We start from the raw sequence: 17,283 nt of genomic DNA on the forward strand, positions 1-17,283 counted from the left end.
ATCAAATATCTTGATTATTACTCCTATAACTAATGATATTCAATGATTCATTTATTCAGGGCTACCCAGAATTAGGACCAGAACGAAGATCTTCTGACTTCTAGTGCTTCTTCCACTGTAGTCTGCACAAAAGAGTCTTATTAGTGTAATCAGTATCTCTTCAACATTAAAAAAGTTACAAACAGTTAATTTACCTGACTCTGAAAAAAGTAAAGATGGTGATCTTTTTAAATAGGACACTCCTTTTGCTGAAGGGCTGAAGGCAACACTTTCTAAAGATAAACCTGATATTACCACCTCATCTCCAAAAATACTCAAGTCCAGAAGAAAAGAAAAAAAACACTAGGAATTTAAATGAAGATAGTCTATTAACTTTTAATAAAAGCTTTATATTCAACCTAGCAATTTATTTTCTTTTTACTACAAGGATTCAATATTTGTTCTATAGAGACTACTATGTCAAATAAAAAAAAAATTCTCTGGTTTTGACCATTGTAACATTATGATCTTGATCATATCAAATACTAAAGCAAAGAATATTATATTACATCAGCTAGTATAATATTAGCACAAGTATACCACAACTGTAGCCCCCATCCCCAATCCACAACTTTAACTGAACTCACTTTCTGTTGCCGTTCTCTCAGCTTCAGTATGCTTAATTTGTTCTCTGGAATTAAGTTCCTTTTTCTCATGATCTTTGACTTCAAAAAGTTTTTTATGACTTATCTCTTTTTCTTCCTTTCTCTTCTGTCTCATCTTGTCATAAGTGGATTTTGAAACAGAAGCTTTAATCTGCATTAAAAGTTGAAACATTTGAAGATAAATAAGTAGTTTAAATAATGACTAAAAATTTTCTTATCCCAGACACATACTCATGTGTATCTGTAACAACGTTTATTCTACACAGAAGAGATACTGAATGGCCATGTGTATAGCAAAAACTGATTAAATTTCAATGTTGGCATCTTAAGTGTAGAAAAAAATAATCCGCTATATTACTAGTGAAGTGTGAAATGTCTCAAGTTTTTTGAAAAGTGATATGGCATTATAAAGTAAAGAGTTAAGATATTCAGCAGTCCTTCTGTTAAACTGATAGTCTAAGGGCAATGTTAATATTGAAAGGTAATTATAAAACTTATCTACAAAAAAACATTTCTAGGAACAGTAACTATAATGGCAAAAAAAAAAAAAAAAAAAAAAAAATTAGGGGCAGCTAGGTGGCGCAGTGGATAGAGAACCAGCCCTGAAGTCAGAAAGACCTGAGTTCAAATCTGGCCTCAGACCAAACATTTGACACTTACTAGCTGTGTGACCCTGGGCAAGTCACTTAACCCCAATCGCCTAAAAAAAAAAAAAGTAAAAAAAAAAATTAGAAACCAACAACTGGGGGAGAGGCTACCAAGTACCGATAAATAGTTCTAATCTAATAAATCATTCTGTAATGTTGGTGACCGTAGGTCCTTAAAGCAGATAGCAAATGACAACAGATAGCAGACTCTGGCAGACTCTCCTAGGCTAGAAAGTCTTTGGGTATGGAGCTACCACAGGCCTACAATTGTTTTCAAAATATTGGTTCCCTAAACATGGATATTTATTACCAGCAGACTGGCTATACAATATAGTAGTTCACAATATAATGAAAAATACAAAATGGCTCTTGGGCCTTTGTGGACCTCCTTGACTTTGGCAGTGATGGTGGCAGAGTGGCAAAAAAAAAAAAAAAAAAGAAAAAAAAAAAGAAAAAAAAAGGCTGAGGATACTAAGGTACACATTTTCAGGCCATCTATGAACATTAAACATTAAACTTAGCTGTTGGTACTCTAGAAGTGAGCCACCAAAGTTGCTTGTTTTTCACTTCCAAAGTCAATAGAATCAGTATTTAATTGGATACTTGGTAATCTTGTGTTGCAGGACTCACGATAAGCATTTGCCAAAAAGACCAACATGAAGCTAATTGTAGCTTATATAGCAACTGCACAGAGGATGGTGAAGTTGAGCTTAAGCTGCTCCCAATTAAACTAATAAGTTCTTTAATACCTAACAATTTCAATAAAATGGAAAAAGAATGGAAACATACTGGACAATATAATTCAAGAATAAGAAATGAGAGGGGCCAAGGACTAATAAACTATAAAGAAGTTTTGCTTCTACACACCAAGAATATTTTCTTTAAGAAGTGAATTGGGAGAAATTAGACATGGTAAACATAAAATTACGTATCAAAAAACGAAAATGATTATATCTTAATAGATGGGAATACACTGGTTACAGATGTGAGAAACATTTCTGCATTAGCTGTCTATGTAAAATAAGACTACTGACTTGTAGAGCAAAGATAAAAAACAATACAAAATTAGAGAAGAATAAGAACTAGAAGGTACGGTACCCAATCAATCAACATTTATTAAACATCCACAATATATCAAATACTGTGCTAAGTGCTAAAGATACAAAGACAAAAATGAAACAGTCCCTTCCCCAGGGAGCTTACATTCTTACTGAGGAGTCAAATATATACAGAATACACACACATACGCATGCACACACACACACACACACACACACAGAATATATACAAAAAGAATATAAGGCTATTTTTTGGAAAGGAGGGTACTTGCAGATGAGGTAATCAGGAAAAGTTTCTAGAGATTGAGTTGAGTTTTGAAAGAAACTAGGGAGTACAAAAGGAAGATGTGAGGAGGGAGAGATTCCAAGGTATGGGAGACAGACAATGAAAGGGCAAGGAGATTCCAGATGCTCTCTGTGTGTGTGAAGCTGCAAACAGACCAGTGTGATTGGACCATAAATTATGTTAGGAAGGAATGTGAGAGAATAGAAAGGTAGGGAGGGGCCAGAGTTGTGAAGAGCTTTAAATGGTAGACAAATTTATTTTTTATTTTAGAGGTAATAGGCAATCAGCATCTCCTAAGGAAGTTGAAGTATGATAAATTAATACCCACAACTGGTTGCCCACAAAAACCTAGAAACTATCTTCAGTAGCAAGCACGTAATCATAGGGAGATATAGCAGCCAAGTGCAACATGTAACACCAGTCTGGCATACAAACGCTTCTGTAAAATCCTAGCAGCACAGTAAAAACCAAGCTGAAGAAGAACACCTATTGTCTGAACTATGATATGGAGTTAGACGGACAACTCATAGAACTATACATATATCTTGGACAAATACTATGCACAGACAATGAGCTAAGTCCAGAACTGAATAGGTGGCGAAGAGAAAGCTTGATTGCATTTGAGAAATTCTGCACTGCTTTTAATGACCCTAAATTTTTCTCTGAAACAAAGGCTGACCTTCATAATGCTCAATAATCTTTTCATAATAACAGGGTTGTGAGTCTCCAAAGAGTTAAAGGGTAATGGAGAGGCTTGTGCTGAGCTCATGCAAAGTGCAATATATCATCATTATCAAAGAACTACACTTGAAGAAGTGACATAAAGGATATCATCCCAAAGTTTTGTGACTGGAAAAGTTGGCTGGTCATAGAGTAAGAATGATGACCAACAGACAGCTTGTATATTCCCTTGTATCCACAAAATATTCAGAGATCAAGAGGAGGAGCCCTCATATAGCAGAACTGAAGTAATGGATAAAAGTCTCAGAGGATAAGAAAGGATGGATCGATTAATAGAAAAGATAATCTGCTTACCTGGAAGGGATAGACACATCAACATATTACAATATTATCATACCATAAGAAATAATGAATATGAATTTTTAAAAAATGGAATTCACATGAAGTGATGTAGAATGAAGAAGGTAGGAATAAAAGAATAATATACACATAAAGTAGAACACTAGCAACAAAATTCATGTTAAATACATATCTTTTTTACTACCTTGTTAAAACTAAGTTAGGAATTTTGGTTCCTTAACAAGTGCTGAAGAGAAGCCTACAGTTACATGTACAAGCATTTATAATCACCATTTTTTTTGCTTTTTTATATGTTTTTGTTTAAATATTTGGATACTTATGTGACAGAAGTTAAAATAAATTTTCTTGTGAAAGTGCTAATAAGCATAAAATTCACTGTCATTAGGATTTATGTATTTCTTTGTTCTTGTGCTGTATAACTGGTTTTTACTAGGATACTAGTATATTCTAGTGCATTCTTAGAAAAACTGGGCCTAGAATATTACTATGTATCAGTAATAGAAACAAGGTAGTATTTTCTGGGAAGGGAAACCATCTACTATTTAAGATCAGACCATTTAAAAATTCAGTAAGAGATGGTTATTTAAATCAAAGAATATTCAGTTTTAAACTCTATAAAACAATGACTCAAAATTCAGACTTTAAAAAAGATAATATAGCCTTTAAAAAGATAATATAGCCTTACATCTTTTTCATTCTCAACATCCAGATATGGTAGACTGTTCTGTTGGACTGCTCTTCCATAAATCCCTGATGGTGGCTCAATGCTTGGTTTAATAGAGAATGTATCCCCATTTTCCACAGGAGGTATCACTGATTGGTTGCTTGTAACTGGAACTGAACTTGAGATTCCAAAAACACCTGAAATCAATCAACCAGCAAATATTCATTGAATATTTGTGCACAAGGCACTGTGAGAAATACAAAGATGGTTCCTGCCTTCAAGAGGCTTATAATTTAGTTGTGAAATTTAATAAATACATGAAAAGTTAAACAACAGCATGATACAACAGTATAAGAGGTATCAGAAGACAGGAGATGATTATTGTTAAATGAATATTACAGACAAGTGTTGCAAATTTAGCGAAGAGATTATGGACTAGATAGGCCTGAGCTGAGTTAATCTTTCAAAATAGGTAGAATTTAGAAGAGCAGGGGAGAAAAAACAAACACTATTGGGGCAAGGGAACAATGACATAAACAGAAAAAAAACCAAACCACAAGACATGTTGGGAGGGAATATAGAAAACTGTGAGATTAGTTCACTGGGGCAAAGGATAAATGTAAAAGAACAAGAGATAATGCTAGAAAGGTCAATTTGGGCAAACTGATGAAAACCCTGAATATAAGTCTAAACTCCATCCTATACGCAATGGGGAGACACCAAAGAGTATTCTAAGCAGGGGAGTGACATCAAATGAAATGGTAATAATTACTGTCAATGTTTTACTACTTTAAAAGTTTTCATTTCAATTAAAAAAACATAAGTGGAAAAATAAAGCAAACTAAAATACCTCTATAAAAAACATTTAAAATTTTCTTTTCTTTTTCCTTTAACATGAAACTAGGAGTTAAATTCTTGTTTGTCTAAAATGTAGGTGGAAACCAACATATTTATACAAATTTAAGCTGATAATTTAGTGAATAAGCAAAAGTTGCCATCCTAATTCTAGCTTTCATAAAACTTCTTTTTAAAAAAAAACAAAACAGTACTATAAAGATCCTGGAGATAATGAATGTATTGTATACTGTAGCTATTAAGTCATTCACTAATACCCTTACACAAGAAATTATTGCTGAAAAAAAAATCACTTATGTGAATTCATTTTTTGAGTTATTAAGGAGTATAAATAAGCTCTGATGCATTTCTAATTAATTTCAATTTGAAAGATTTTTCAAAATCTTTACTGAACACCTGAATTAAACCAAACTCTTCTTTTCTATTTCAAACAGATAAGCTTTCCTATGTGTGAAGACTATAAATAAAACTAAATAACTTTGAAATCTTAATACCTTTTCCAACAACTACTACTGAGTCTTCTGATAAGGCATTTGTTGAAGTGAAGTCAAAATTGGAAATTTGCTGTAAATTTGATGACCCTGTAAATCCTAAAAGAATAGGTTTAAAAAGAGAATAAAATTTTTCTAATTGTTTTTCACTTCAATAATTTATAATGTAACAGCCTTTAAAATATATAATTTTTCATACATTTAAATATAATAAAGGGATAACATGTAAAGCACTTTGCAAACCTTAAAGCGCTATATAAATTTATGCTATTAATAATGATTATCATCTACATTTCAGTAACAAATGCTTTATGTTTTAAAAATGTTTGAAACAGATCAGAAATGAAAAGTGAAAAATTCTATATCTACATCTGGCTAACAGTTTGATTATTTTTTGACTGCAATGATTGTTACATTTGGGTCAACTTATGATAAACTTGGTCAACCAACCAGTTTGACTAATATATTCCCACAATTGATGAACTAACTGAAAGAAATTTTGATTGACTGTGGTCAGGCTTGCCTCCAGATTATCTGTGTTAATGGGGAGAACTAGTATGAAATCTGAAATCTGAAAATTATTTATATTTGGTTTTGGAATTTAACACAACATTTATCACATTAAATTTACTCTACTATATGTTTTTTGGCTTTGGTCAATACAGAAATTAGTTTGTATTTTTAGTGCTCATGTGAACTGATAGCAAAAGGAGATAGTCCCAAAAGCTGCACAATGGGAAAAATAAGCCAACATGGGATTGAAAACTTGGCAAAGACACACAGATCATCGAAGTTTAGTTACAATTAATAGCCGACAACTTACAATGAGGAAAAAAATAACAGCCATCCCAAGGATATGAATCATTGAGTTTTTTATAATTTTTTTCATAGAAGTAGGCTATTCATACTCCTTTTTTACATTTATTTATTCTTTGCACTATAGTCTGCTGCACAAACAGAAACTTAAACTATTAATCATTGAGTATGAAGAAAAAAATGTTCAAAATAAACTTCATATAAATATGCCATATTTACTCACAATTTCCTCCCCTTTCCCCTAATATTTTCACTCTATCAATTTTCACTCTATCTATTACTCAATCAAGGGAAAGAACATTTAGGTCCTCATCTATCTACCTTCATTAACCTTCATTCATTTTATCCCCCCAGTCATCTCAAACAACGAGCAAACTGGGGCAAAGTTTCCAGATGTCAAAGCATAGACTTAGGGAGATAGAGAGAAAAGAGGACCAGTTGGTCCTACAAATATATATATATATGTATTATATAAATGCTTAAGCTTATTATATATATGTATGTCTACACACATATACATATATATGTATATATACACACACATTCTTAGGCTGCAATCACTGTTTTGTGACTTTGGATGCTTTTTAAAACTGCCCTTGATATTAATTTTAACTTGATTTCACAGGCATTAAAAAAAATATGGGGGAGAGGCATGATTGGGCTAATCAAATGGAAAGAAGGATAAAGCCCATACAATGTAATATATAATTTGCCCTGGGGCCCACACTCCCCCCTTTTACTAAAAAACAGTGACTCACCCAGAGTTACACAGCAATCAGTAGGCAAAGTTAACTGGAATCTAAATCTACAGGCAATCCCCGCTTTTTGCTGCAATGTACTCCTGGAAACCGCATCAGAAAGCAGAATGGCAAAAAATGGATTATTTTTTTTCATATGCACTGTGTAGTCTGGAGCTACCCTTGTCCACCATTAGGTGGTGGTCTTGCCTTGCTATGGAATGTGAAGTTTACAGGGGCAGTGGGAAACAGAGGAATGAGCAGCTGAAAGTGAGCTGATCAAGGCTGTGAAAAGTGAAATACAAATACTTTTAAAGGCACTGCTGGATGTAGGTGAGATTCGAGGCAGCCAAAAGTGGGCATTGCCTTTAATGTTTTCTTTAGTACTTCTTCACTCCTAAACTAAAGAATGATGTAAATAAATCTTCCTTAGTAGGACAGATAGGAAAACGCTTTGCAAATGATGGAAGGAGACATTTACATTTATAATTTCCTTTCCTTTTACTTTTCAAGTTTGGAGTCTTAACACTTTTGATCTGTACTCCTGCATCTCTCCATAGAGTTAGGAGCACATTGATAAATCAACTGCCTCTGAATCCTGGGCCTAGGAGAGGCAAGAAGGAAATAAAGGAGCGAGAAAAGACACAAGGCAGCTACTAAGGAGTGAATTCAACAAAGACAGATGCTTTTAAAATTCAACCTTTTTCCGTCTAATCAAAAACCAGACCTATTTTTAATAGTAACTCTTTCACTGGCAAGAAAAAAGTTCTTATTTCAATGAAGAAAAGGAATACTAAGTGTTGGTAGAGATTATACAAGGAAAAGGTAATTTTCTTAAAAAAAATTTCTTCTCAAACTCAAAGTATGGGGAAGAAATACTCAGGCAGAGAAAATATATGAGTAAATATGGTAAAAAAAAATTCACTTTATACAAAAGCTAAGAACTGGCTGCTATTATGATTAAACAGGACAATTACTATACTATACCATGGGCCGAGATTCTTTAATGAAACTTAAGTATTTCCTCCAATTCTTTCCTCCCATTCCTTCCATTTCTTAATCATATAAATAAACTATGTAATAGATCTTTTGGTTGAGTCATTCCACATAAACATTCACCATGATCCAAGTTTTATTTTGCACATGATTAAGTTAAAGAGTGATCTGCTTACATTTCAAGAACAAAATTTTACCTATTTTCACTACATTTGCTGAGGTTTCCAGCTTATAAAATGGTGGATTATATGATCACATAACAGTTCCCCGCTGCTTACAAATCTGAACACGACAATTTTAAATTAAAAGTATTACCTCTCGCATTTGTAACCCTTGAAATCTGTCCTCCTCCCCTACCCCTTGCCCTCCAATTCTAAGGGGTAAATATAAGCAGTAGAACTCTTTCTGAACGCTTGATCAGAATAGTTGAGAGGGATACAAACTTTGGCTATACTGTAAGTTTTAAAACACAAAGGTGTTAACGATAGCTAAATGCTTCAGGCTTTAAGTATTTACCCACAAAATTTCCTTAATTTTTTTCCTTCTACCAGTTTTAGCAGCCAAATAATTTAAGTATTTGTATTTTGTGGAGTATTAATATAAGAATTTGGTTGGATAAATTTGGTATCTAATAATTCATTTTTATAAGCCTGGAGGGAAGTTCACAAACCTTTTGCATGTTTATAATGCTTCAGGTGTTCTTTATTTTGGATTTTAAAAACAGTAGGTGAAACATCTCGTGACCTGTCATCTTCAAAATCACCACAACCATACCCATAGTTCATGCGCTGGCCAATTATGCTCACATTCGATGTAATTCCTGCATAATAAAATTCAGAGTAAATGTATTTAAAGATAAAGGCAATTCAATGTTTTAAACAAACCTTCTGCACAAACTAGGGCATGATAACAATCATTTTAAAGATTTTGATCAATCAGTAATTTCAATAATAACAATACATGAGAAAATATAATGGCACATATGGTGAAAAACAATTACAAGAAATTTGTGAATTTAATTTACAAATGCCAAATTAAAAAATTTTTAGCTCTTAAAATATATTGTATTTTTTTTATTTATAATAATTATGACAGGAATGAACACCAAAAACCTCTACCAAACCCTGGAATTCATTTTGGCATAAAATTAGGAAATACATTAAAAGGTAGACTTTTCCCACTGTAGTCATATTATAAATAGTTCAAAATTTCCATTCCAAACCCACTGTTATTTCTTGTTCTCTGATACTTACTAGTGTGACCTGGGCAAGTCACTTAACCTCTGTATGCCTCAGTTTCTACAACTGTAAAATGGGGATAATAATAGCACTTAGCTCCTATGGTTGTTGTGAGGATCAAAAGAGATATTTGCAGACTTTATAACACTATATAAATGGTAGTTAATACTATTAAGTCGTAAGCTAAGGACTAAATATTAAGTAAGTTAATAATATTAAGTAGAAAGTAAGCTCTTTATATATATCAGGTATAAACTTATAGAAGGCCAAATAATCTTAATAAAATTCCACTTTAAACAAATTATATATGGTCTTATAAGTTAGAGCTAGAGGAATGAAAAGAGTGGCAGAGTGATGAAGCAGAAATAACAGTGGATTTGGAATCCAGAGGACCTAGACTGAGTAAGAGGTAGTGAGTGCTGCTTCATGGAGACAAAGCTGTTCCTAGAGTCAGGAAAGAAGACCTGGGTTCAAGTCCCATCCCTGACATTGAAATGGAAAAAACAAACAAATAAGAAAACCCGAAAATGTAAACTGGCTTGGAAAACAGGGAATGAATAGACAATCTAAGTGTTAAGGGACACTCCCAGAAAACCATAACTAAAAAACAAAACAAAACAGAAAACCTAGATACCATTTTTTTTTCAGTAAAGCATAAATGAAAACTGTCCAGATTTATTAGAAACAAAGAACAAAGTGAAATTATAATCTACTGATGTCCTCTTGAAAGAAATCTCAAAATGAAAATTCCCAGGAATATCATAACCAAATTTATAGCTTAGGGGTTAAAACAAAATACTGCAAGCATCCAGGAGTGAAAAGTACCAAGGAATGACAGGATTCATGTAAGACTTGGCAGCTATAATTATAAAAGAGAAGAGATTTTTAATAAGATAAGGCAAAATAGATTCAGGATTATCACCAAGAATAATTTACCTTGCAAAGGTGAAAGTAATTCTACATGAGGAAAAAACACCTTAATGGAACAGAGGCTTATAAAAAGACCAAAGGTGAACAGAAAATTTGAAATAAGAGGAACCCAGAAAGGTAAAAATATTTGAAGAATATTTCACTATACAATAATGAAATGTTTATATTATAATAGAGGGAGAAGAAACAAGTACCTGTCCAGATTTCTAATTTCTTCAACAGTCACAGAGACAAAAATAAGACAGGGTTTTTTTTGTTCCCTATTTTGATGGTTTTTAGAAAGGAAAGAAAAGGGAGAGGAAAAAGAAATACACTATAAAAGAAAGGAAGGAGGAGGGGGTGGAGACATTAACTATTTTTTATACTCAAGTAGTATGAGAAAAAGTACAGCCAAACATGGAAGTGGGGAATGAGGGAAGAGCCATCACATGAACCTTACTCCAATCTGAACCAGTCAGTCAATTGATATGGATTCATTAAGTGCCTACTATATGCCAGGCACTATGCTAACCATTTGGGGATACAAAAAGAAGCAAAAGACAGTACCTGCCTTCAAGGAGCTTAAAATATAATGGGTGAGACAATAAATATGTACAAATATGTCAAATACAGGATGAATAGGAAATAATTGAGGGAGGAAAGGCATTAAAATTGAGAAATTAGGAATGGCTTCCTGTAGAAGATAGGATTTTAAGTGGGATTTGAAGGGAGCCAGGGAAGCCAGTAAGGAGAGAATTCTACAACTGAGGGATAGCCACAGAAAATTCCAGGAGCTGAAAGATGGAATGTCTCGTTTTCAGAACTGAAAAGAAGCCAATGTCACTGGACTGAAGAGAATGTGGTAAGGAGTAAGGTATAAAAATACTGGAGGGAGAGGTGTGATTGGTTATGAATGGCTTTGAATGCCAAAACAGAGGATTTTATATTTCATGCTCAAGCCACTGAGGATTATTGAGGTGAGGGTGGGCAGCTAGACATGGCTGGGTCCTCATTTTAGAAAAATCACTTTGGTAGCTAAATACAAGAATGATTAGAGTAGGGAGAGACTTGAGGCGGGCCAACTCATCAGCAGGTTATTGCAATAATTCAGGCATGATGTGATGAGGGACTGCACTAGAGTGGTGGCAGTGTCAGAGGAGAGAAGGGACACACAGGAAAGATGTTGCAAATGTGGAATTGACAGGCCCTAACAACACAAGGGAAGATATGGGAGGTTGAGAGATAATAAGGAGTCAAAGATAACACCTAACTGCTGGAAGAATGGTGTTCCCCTTGATAGTAATTGGGAGTCTGGATAGGGAAAGGCTTATGAGGAAAGATAGTAAGCTCAGTTTTGGACATGTTGAGTTCAATATGTCTACTGGATATTCATTTCAAGATGTCTCAAAGGCAGCTGGAGTTGTGAGATTGGAGGGCAACAGAGAGGTTAGGGCAGGATGTCATCAGCATAGAGAAGTTGATGAGCTCACTAAGTGAAATAGTAGAGGGACAAGAGTAAAGGGCTTAAGACAGAGCAGTGTGGGACATCCATGGTTAGTAGGCATGAGATTGAGGAGAGAATAATCTCCTGAAAACCTAGGGAGAAGAGACTATCAAGGAAAAGAGGGTGATCAACAGTGTCAAAGGCTGAAGAGAGGTCAAGAAGAATGAGGATTGAGAAAAGGTCACTGGATTAGGCAATTAGGAGATCATTGGTTACTTTGGAGAGATCAGTTCTGGTTGAAAGATGAGTTTGGAAGCCAGACTGTAATGAGTTAAGAAGAGAGTGAGAGGAGAGGACCTGGAAGCATCTATTGTAGACAGAGTTCTCAAGGAGTTGAGCCACCAAGGAGAGAAGAGATATAGGATGATAGCGGAGATAGAAGGATTAAATGAGGGCTTTTTAAGAATGAGGGAAACACATGGGCATGTTTGTAGGCAGTAAGAAAGAAGCCAATAAACAGGGAGAGATTGAAGAAAAGTGAGAGAGTGGGAATGATCGAGGGGAAGATTCTGTTGGAGATGAGATGAAAAAGGATTGACTGGGTAGGTAGAAGAGTTTGCCTTGGCAAGGAGTAGGGCCACCTCTGTGTGACAAGAATAAATGAGGAAATAGTGGCAGAAGGCATCTGAATGATAGATGAGGAAGAGGGAAGAAGAGGGAGCTCACAGTGAATGGCCTCAGAGTTTGTTTGGTTTTTTTTTGAGTAAAATACAAGATTCTCAGTTGATAGAAGGACAAAAGGGGAGCCATGGGAGGTTAGAGGAGAGAGGAAAAGGTTTGGAAGAACCACTGAAGAGAGTAGGACAGTAAGATGATAAGGACCCAGTTGAGGCTGTGCAACATAAATTTGGAGTGGACCCAGTTAGAACAGTTGTGTGATTTTCTCCATCTTTGTTCAGTAGCATGTGTGTAGAAGTGAAAAGTGCAGATAGTGGGAATGATTCAAGGATGAAGTTTGGCAGGGGACAGTCAGCACTATGATGGGAGGCCAGGAACACGAGAGAAGAGGCCAATTTAGAATTGAAATGGTTCACCAAAGTGTTGACACTTTAGTTGACACTCCATCTTGAGAAGGAGAAAAGAGGAGAGAATAGCTAATACGTGGGTCACAGCCTGGGAGAGAACTGAATAGTTGAGGATTAAAGGTCACGGAGTAGATGAAGAGTTGAGTTTGAGAAGGCAAGAGAAGTAGAAAACAAATAGGTTATGGTAAGACAAGGGGACTCAGAGTTGAGACAAACCTAAATAAACCTAACAAAAACTTAAAATAAGAAAGAAGTACCTGAATAGAATTTTGGAAAAGTTAGATGTGATAGCTACTAAATGGGAATAGAGAGAAGTATGCATATATCTCAGGTGTGTATGGCAATTTCAGAAAAAAAAGATGAACATTTGCTAGGACATAAAACATCATAAACAAATGCAGAAGCAGAAATATTAAATACATCCTTTACTCAGTACAACCCAATACAATTATGTTCAATAATGTGCATCTGAAGAAAGGTTTCAAAATTAACTAGACTCTCAATATTTAATCCTAAAGAATTGTTAGGTTAAAGATTAAATCACAGAAACAATAGAAATTTCACCAAAGGAAATGACAACAATGAGACAACATATTAATATATGCAATTCAGTCAAAACAGACCCAACGGGAATTTATAGCTCTAAACTTTCATCAACAAGCATGAAAATAAATTTTTTAAAAAGCTAGAAAAACAACAAAATGCAACCCCCCAAACAAAACACCAAAGTGGAAATTATGAAAATCAAAACAGAGATTAACAAAATTGAAAGCAATAAATCCCATTGCACTGACAAATAATACTAGGAGCTGTTTTTTTTTTCTTTTTGGGTGTTGGGGGAAACAAATAAAATAAACTCTTAGGTAGTGTGATTAAAAAAGAGAAAGGAAAACAAATTGCTGGCATCAAACATGGAAAAGGAGAACTAACAGCTAACAAAGAAGAAATAAAGGAAATTATCTTGTTCTACTATATGCCACCAAAACTGAAAAGCCAAATGAAATCGATCAGTAGTTGCAAAAATATAAAATACTCAGATTATAAGAATAGAGAATTAAAATAACTCATTTCTCAGAAAAAGAATGTGAACAAGCCATAAATGAACTCAAAGAAAAAACCTCATAATAAGATAGATTAAAAAAATTTAATCCAATATTATATAAACTGTTTGCAAGCTAGGAAAAAAAGAATCCTACCAAATTCCTTCTCTGATACAAATACAGTCCTAATACTATGGTTGTGGACACCAATCCTCATCCTTCCAGGACCAGAGACTCAAAAACCAAGACTCACTTGTATGATCAGAGCCTCAGAAATCAGACTTTTTGCTTTCAGGACCCTGTTGAGCAATTACTCTGTCACTGGACCCAATGTACACGCAGGGAATCTTCCCTGCATTTCTCACAATCTTGGTGTGAAGCAAAGGTAATGGAGCTGAATCTGAATTTCAATGAGGAGACAAATGATGCCCAAGTATTTTCACTCTTTCCCCCTAGAATTTATATTACTCTTCCTTAATTGATTATCAGACTCCTCACAACAGTTATTTGAAAATGTCTCTTCTTTCTTCAAGCTACCAAAACTACCTCCTCTATCCTAATTCTAAGAAGACTTTACTCCTAATTTACTGAGAAAACAGAGGCCATCTGTTGTAAGCTCCCTCTTCTATCCTATTCTACACATCAAATCCTCTTTTTATCATCCCTTAATCTCTCCAGTCTCTGAAGAGATGGCCCTTTTTTTGTACTTACTCGTTGGATTCCATTTTCCTCCCCTCCTGGCAGCTTGCTCCTTCAGTCACATCCTTTTTAATCTTCAATTTCTCCCTATCCCATGGCTCCCTCCTTGCTTCCTACAAGCTGATCCATAACTTCTTCCCCTCCCAACCTATAAAAACCTTAATTTGACCCTATTATCCATTCAAGCTGTCAATTCAATTTAATTCATTAGCATTTACTAAGTAGGTACCCAGCATGAGACAGGCACTGGACTAGGGGATAAAAACACAAAAACTGAAATAATCACTATCTTTAAGGAGCTGTTGCCTTTGTTCTTCCTTTGTTTTCCAAGAGTACCAATGACATCAATGGGCGATGTCATCACTTACGTGTGAATTGATTAAGTGAGGAAGAATTACACAAAGTTGGCAGCCTCACTTTCTCTTTCAGAGTCATCAAAGACCAGTGGCAAGACAAAAGTCAAGATGACTGGTGATGGCCCAGGATGCAGTGGATGAGCTTGATATCTGCAATGTTTGACCAAGCTCTAAGCACTTCACAGCACGTGCTTTAGTCATTTTCAGGGCCATTGGAACAAACTGTTCTCATCTGTCCATTCCAACAGAGGAAGTCTTCACATGCTTGGGGCAGACATCCCCCTAACTCACTGATAGGTTAGAGGCCTGTCAGTTACCCTCAACCTGGTTTAGCCCATCTGCCTAGATGGTTTTACTATGCATGCTTCTCTGTGTATTCCATAGCTCTGTGGAACCACAGGTCAGAGCTGAATGCCAGGTGTTGGGCACCAAAGGTGGCTGAGTAGCCCTGAAAAGGGCTTGGCAAGCCCTCACACCAGAGGTGCTAGTCCTCCTTGAACACTCCATACACTCCTTATGGAGTCAATATACACAGAAATAAGTACTAAGTACGTTCTACATCCTTTTTCTCTTTCACAGCCAACTCCTAGAAAAAGCCATCTATATTTAACGGCCTTCCCATTCACTTCTCAAAACTTTTTAATTAGGCTTTTAACTTATCAACTGAAACTGCTCTCCTAGGTTACCAACCATCTTTTAATCACTAAATCTAATAACCCTTTCTCAAACCTCATCCTACATGACCATTCTGCAGTACTTGACATGTTGATACTTCTACCCTCCTTCTTCTATGCCTCTTCCTGATATTCTATCCTCCCTGAGTTTCCACGAGTTTTTTCTTGGCCATTCCTAATAGTTTTGACCACTCTTCCTTAATCTCTTTGGATAGATCATCATAAATGTCTTGCCTACTCACTCCAGGTAATTTCCAAAGTTCTGTCACAGGCTCTCTTTCCTTCTTTATATTATTATAATTATTAATTTTATATTTAATTTTATAATTTACATTTTATAATTTTAAATTTATATTTAATTTTATATATTTCCCCTCTTGTAGTGATGTCAAGTCTTACGAGATCATTTCATTGTAATTGACTTTAAGATGAAAGAATTATGGGAGCACAAATTTAGAGCTGGAAAAAGACCAGTGAATACAGATAAAGAAAATGAAGCTGAGAGATGTTAAATGATTTGCCCCAGGGTCATAACTGTCCAAGACAGTATTCAAACTGAGGTATTCCTGACTCCAAATCCAATGTTAGCAATCTACTGCTCCACTTGGCTGCCTTTACATATCCAGCACTAATCTCTTTCCTAAATTGAAATGCCACAGATATTTCAAACTTGACATATCCAAAACAAAAACCACTACCATACCACCACCTAAATCTACCCCTCTTCCAAAAAAGCTTATTTTTGTTTTGAGAACTCCACATTTTTCCATTATCTCCACTTACCCTCAATTCCCAGTCCCACCCAATCAACTGTCAAGTCTTATTATGAAGACTTTGCTCTGCAGAACCAAGAGAACGTTGTACACAATAACAGCCATGCTGTGGGATGACTAATATTGATAAATTTAACCCTTCCCAGCAATACAAGGATCTAAGATCTCCAGAGGTCTCATCATGGAAAATGCTATCCACAACCAAAGAAATAACTATGGAAGTTGAATTGCTATTTTTTTCTCTTCAGTTTCTTTTGTTTCCTCTTTCTGATAGTTCCTCCTATTGGTTTTAATTTTTAATTACAACATCACTAATGTGAAAATATGTTTAATAGGAATGTAAATGTATAGCCTATATCAGATTGTGTGCCGTCTTGGGGAGGGTGGCAGGGAGGAAGGGGGAGAAAATTTTTAAACTCAAAAGCTTATAGAAGTGATTATTGATAAATCAAATTAAATTAATAAAAAAAAAGACTTTGCTTCACACACTTTAGGCCTTACTACCTCACGTGGACCATTTCAATTATAGTATTTTAATCGGTCTTGCACCTTCCCATCTTTTCCCTTTTCCGATTCATCTTCCATGCCAAGATAAGGCACATAAAAGCACTCCCGTCCTCAACAGCTTCAGCGGCTGTCTATTGCTTCTGTGGTTGAACACACTCTGTCTGGTATTTTAAGCCATTTGCACTCAGCCTTCAGCCTACTTTATCAATCTAATTTCAGAGTACTCTGAAGCCTCCTGGCTGCCCTCCGTACATACCATTATGTGCCCTGATCCCAGAACATGGTAGCACAGCCAGCTTTTCTCTGTCTGCAGTGCCCCTACT

General features: G+C 35.1%; 1 protein-coding gene across 4 annotated transcripts in view; it reads right to left on the minus strand.

Annotated features, from left to right (window-relative positions):
• Positions 1-17,283, minus strand: part of LOC114030140 (TOG array regulator of axonemal microtubules protein 1-like) — a 96,664-nt gene that overhangs the window by 23,997 nt on the left and 55,384 nt on the right. For 3 of the 4 annotated variants that reach the window (XM_027844885.1, XM_027844884.1, XM_027844887.1), the window contains exons 8-11: positions 8,906-9,055; positions 5,690-5,785; positions 4,362-4,537; positions 627-795 (exon numbers count right to left, since the gene is read on the minus strand). In XM_027844885.1, coding sequence (XP_027700686.1) covers positions 627-795; positions 4,362-4,537; positions 5,690-5,785; positions 8,906-9,055 — 591 coding nt within the window. The remainder of the gene's footprint in view (positions 1-626; positions 796-4,361; positions 4,538-5,689; positions 5,786-8,905; positions 9,056-17,283) is intronic. The other variant, XM_027844886.1, reaches the window with a different exon arrangement.

Source organism: Vombatus ursinus, unplaced genomic scaffold (assembly GCF_900497805.2).
Source record: "Vombatus ursinus unplaced genomic scaffold, bare-nosed wombat genome assembly UNPS02014945.1, whole genome shotgun sequence".
In the NCBI taxonomy this organism is placed as follows: domain Eukaryota; kingdom Metazoa; phylum Chordata; class Mammalia; order Diprotodontia; family Vombatidae; genus Vombatus; species Vombatus ursinus.